This window comes from Kryptolebias marmoratus, linkage group LG8 (assembly GCF_001649575.2).
Source record: "Kryptolebias marmoratus isolate JLee-2015 linkage group LG8, ASM164957v2, whole genome shotgun sequence".
Taxonomy (NCBI): domain Eukaryota; kingdom Metazoa; phylum Chordata; class Actinopteri; order Cyprinodontiformes; family Rivulidae; genus Kryptolebias; species Kryptolebias marmoratus.
The window spans coordinates 6,853,714-6,856,847 of record NC_051437.1 but is presented as its reverse complement, the minus strand read 5'-3'; the positions used below and the strand labels follow the sequence as shown (position 1 = coordinate 6,856,847).

Genomic DNA, 3,134 nt, shown 5'->3' with positions numbered 1-3,134 from the left:
ATACAAAAACTTACAAAAGCACAAAAAAAACCTTCAAAAACATTCCACAGAAATAAATTTTACTTGTCTGAATTTTTTTATGTACAGATATGCATCTTTTAATGGTTTAAAATAAAAAAAATAAAAAATAAGAAAAGTCTAGTTATTTCCATGCAGTGTCCAGAAAGAGGTATTGTTCAGCTTGTAGGGCACCACAACTGCTTCCACCCACCTCCAACATCATCATCATATGAAATTACTTTTTGTCACAACAAAAAATAGTGTCTGGTAAAATATTTGAGTGGCTGGTAAAACATTTTGTCCACCAGCCGCTATGGCTGGTGGACAAAATTTGTAATTTCCACCCCTGCTTTGTAGAGGCACTTTTTGCAGCAGTTACAGCAGCAAGTCTCTTCAGGTACAGCACATCTCCATGAGCGTGGTACATCTAGTCACTGGAGTTTTTGTCCGTTCTTCATGACCAAACTGCTGCAGCTCTTTCAGGTTGGAAGGGTGCTGCTTATGTCCAACAATCTTTAAATCAAATCAGAGTTTCTCAGTTGAATTGAAGTCTGGACTTTGACTGGACCGTTCAGGACATTTACCTGGTTCTCCTTAAACTAACACACACTGCTGAAGTAACACTGGATTGTTATTTCGACAGTCTGTCCTAGTCTCAAATCTCTGAGAGACTCCAACAAGTTCCTCAACAATTTCCCTGTATTTTGCTCCATCCATTTTGCCTTTAACTCTGACCAATTCTCCAATTCTTGTGCTGATGAAAAATGTCCCCACAACATGATGCTGCCACTGCCGTACTTCACTCTGGGAAAGGTGTTGTCAGGATGATGAGAGGTGGTAGGTTTGCATGAGACATAGCACAGACTTTTGGGACCAAACAATTCAGTTTTAGTCTCATTGCAGCTTTATAAAACCTGCAATGGAGCATTAAGCTTGACTCCCAGTCATTTTCCATCTAATTCACACCTTCATGCATGTGACCCAAACCTCTGTGAGCCTTGCAGAGACCCTAAAAACTTTGTAGTGGGAGGGGAGAGAGATTAATCTGCCTTAATGGAGCATCTCATGCAGTTCAAAAACTTGGAACTCCACACTTTCCAGTTTTTTGAATTGAGACAGCTGCCAGCATGGAAAGCAAAATGCCTGATTATACCAGACCGGACACCGTACATGTCTTTCACTAACCTGCCTGAAGTCCAGATCTATCTTCTATAAAAAAGATGAGACTCAAAAGGACAGTCTTACAGTTATCATACATTTATCAGCATAAAAAAGTCTTTCATTTAGCAAATATGGACAAAGATTTCTTTGTAAAGCTACAAGAACTATCCTAGGTGCACAAACCATTAAGTGTTAAAGCAAACGTTGATGTAACTTAATGTTAAACATGTTTGTAAAAATGCTGCTGGCAGTAAATTCTAAAAGTGTGTAAAATTTCCAAATATAATTGAGTTTGTCAGTGAAGACACTAAAAATCATCTTATTTGTACTTGTGTCTTAAATTAAACTTCTAATAGATATTTGGACGAAATAAAGATTAAAACTTCAGTTGCAATTTCGAAAATACCCTTCCAGCACTTGAGTTACTCAGAAAACTACATAAGAAGCAGAAATCCAAACAGTGTATCCTGCAGACTGTGCTAACACCAGATAATGATGCTGAGATTGATCCTCGCTGTGAATCGATGCGTCTCTGAGATGAGATCTTTTTTTATTGATCTGCTGAGCTGAAGGCATCTGTGCAGTGAAGTCTTGTTGTTGTTTTCTTCATGACTTGAGTTGTTCTCGCTGACACAGCAGCTGCAGAAATGAAAGCACAACCGTGTCAGCTCTGTTTCTTTCAGTAAATCCAGTCGAACTTTGTCTTTACTGTCTGTCTGTGTGTGTGTGTGTGTGTGTGTATTCCAGGTCAAGATGCTGGAGAGGAACGCATAGTGGGAGGCTACGCACCGGTTCCGCATTCCATCAAGTACATTGTGTCGGTGCAGACCACAAACCGCCAGCACTTCTGTGGGGGCTTCTTGGTCAGTCCATCCTGGGTAATCACAGCTGCACATTGTAACATTGGGTGAGCTGTTTTTTGTCTTTTAGTTTACCTGTACAGAAAACAAAGGTTCAATAATCTCAGGCAACACAAGCTTGAGGAAACACTAAAATAAATCCCAGGCCATCCAGTATTTTCCCTTTTCTATGAGTTCACAAAGTTCTAAAAAATAAAAAGGGTCTGTTGACAGGGAGTGGCCTAGACCTAACTTCTATGTATGGCATTGTGTCTGCACAGGCTTTCAGTAGAAGGATTTACCAGCCATATGAGATGCTCAGTTCTGTAAATTATCAGGGCTGAAAGAACACACATGAAAATGACACCAATGCGCAATGGTGGCGCTCCTGGAAACTGACACAAGCATGTTTGTGCCATCGAAGACTAGGAACAGCACACTTTTAAAAGAACAACATGCAGTTTGGCCTAAAAAGAAGCATTAAACTTTTGGCATTTAATCTACATTCTAGATCTATTTCAGTGCAGGATCAGAATGATATTTTATATCTGTTATTAAATAACATACAGTATGTTTCTGACAGTGTTGTCAGGTTTCTACATATCTGTGTCACCTGTTAGTCTTCAGTCAGCTTCACTGTAAATACAAAGTTTAAAATACATTTACCTTGAATTTAAAGAAGTATTCATAACTTGATTATTTTCTTATACGGTACTTACCTGTTTGAAAAGTTAAACACGTCACTGTTCTGTTGTGCTTGCATGGCAGCTTCAGATTGTTTTGCTGGCTTCTATAAGGACTTTGTTGCCATGCCTGAGGTTAACCTGCAGTAGTCCCGGTATCTTCCACGTATCTTCCATGTTCCCCTGTGGTTCAGTCAGCTGTGGCATTATAGAAAGGAGTTTAAGTTCTAGTCCTTTTAGACCCACACAGTTATGGTGAAGTCAAATGATTCACCAAGTCGCAATTCAACTTGGAACAATTTGTCCAGTTTGTGACTGTTTTCTGCAGGAAAACAGTGGCGTGAAATAAAATGTAAAGATACTTACATCAGTTAAAAACAGAGAAAAATTTCTGGAAATGAACTACACAAAGTAATAGATATTTTATTGCCCCCCCCCCCCCCCCCCCCCC

General features: G+C 39.4%; 1 protein-coding gene across 1 annotated transcript in view; it reads left to right on the top strand.

Moving 5' to 3' along the window:
• The window catches only part of LOC108237596 (trypsin-3), a 16,458-nt gene that overhangs the window by 5,602 nt on the left and 7,722 nt on the right, over positions 1–3,134 (top strand). Inside the window, exon 2 of the mRNA XM_017419131.3 lies at positions 1,909–2,068. Within this exon, the coding sequence (XP_017274620.1) occupies positions 1,909–2,068 (160 nt within the window). The remainder of the gene's footprint in view (positions 1–1,908; positions 2,069–3,134) is intronic.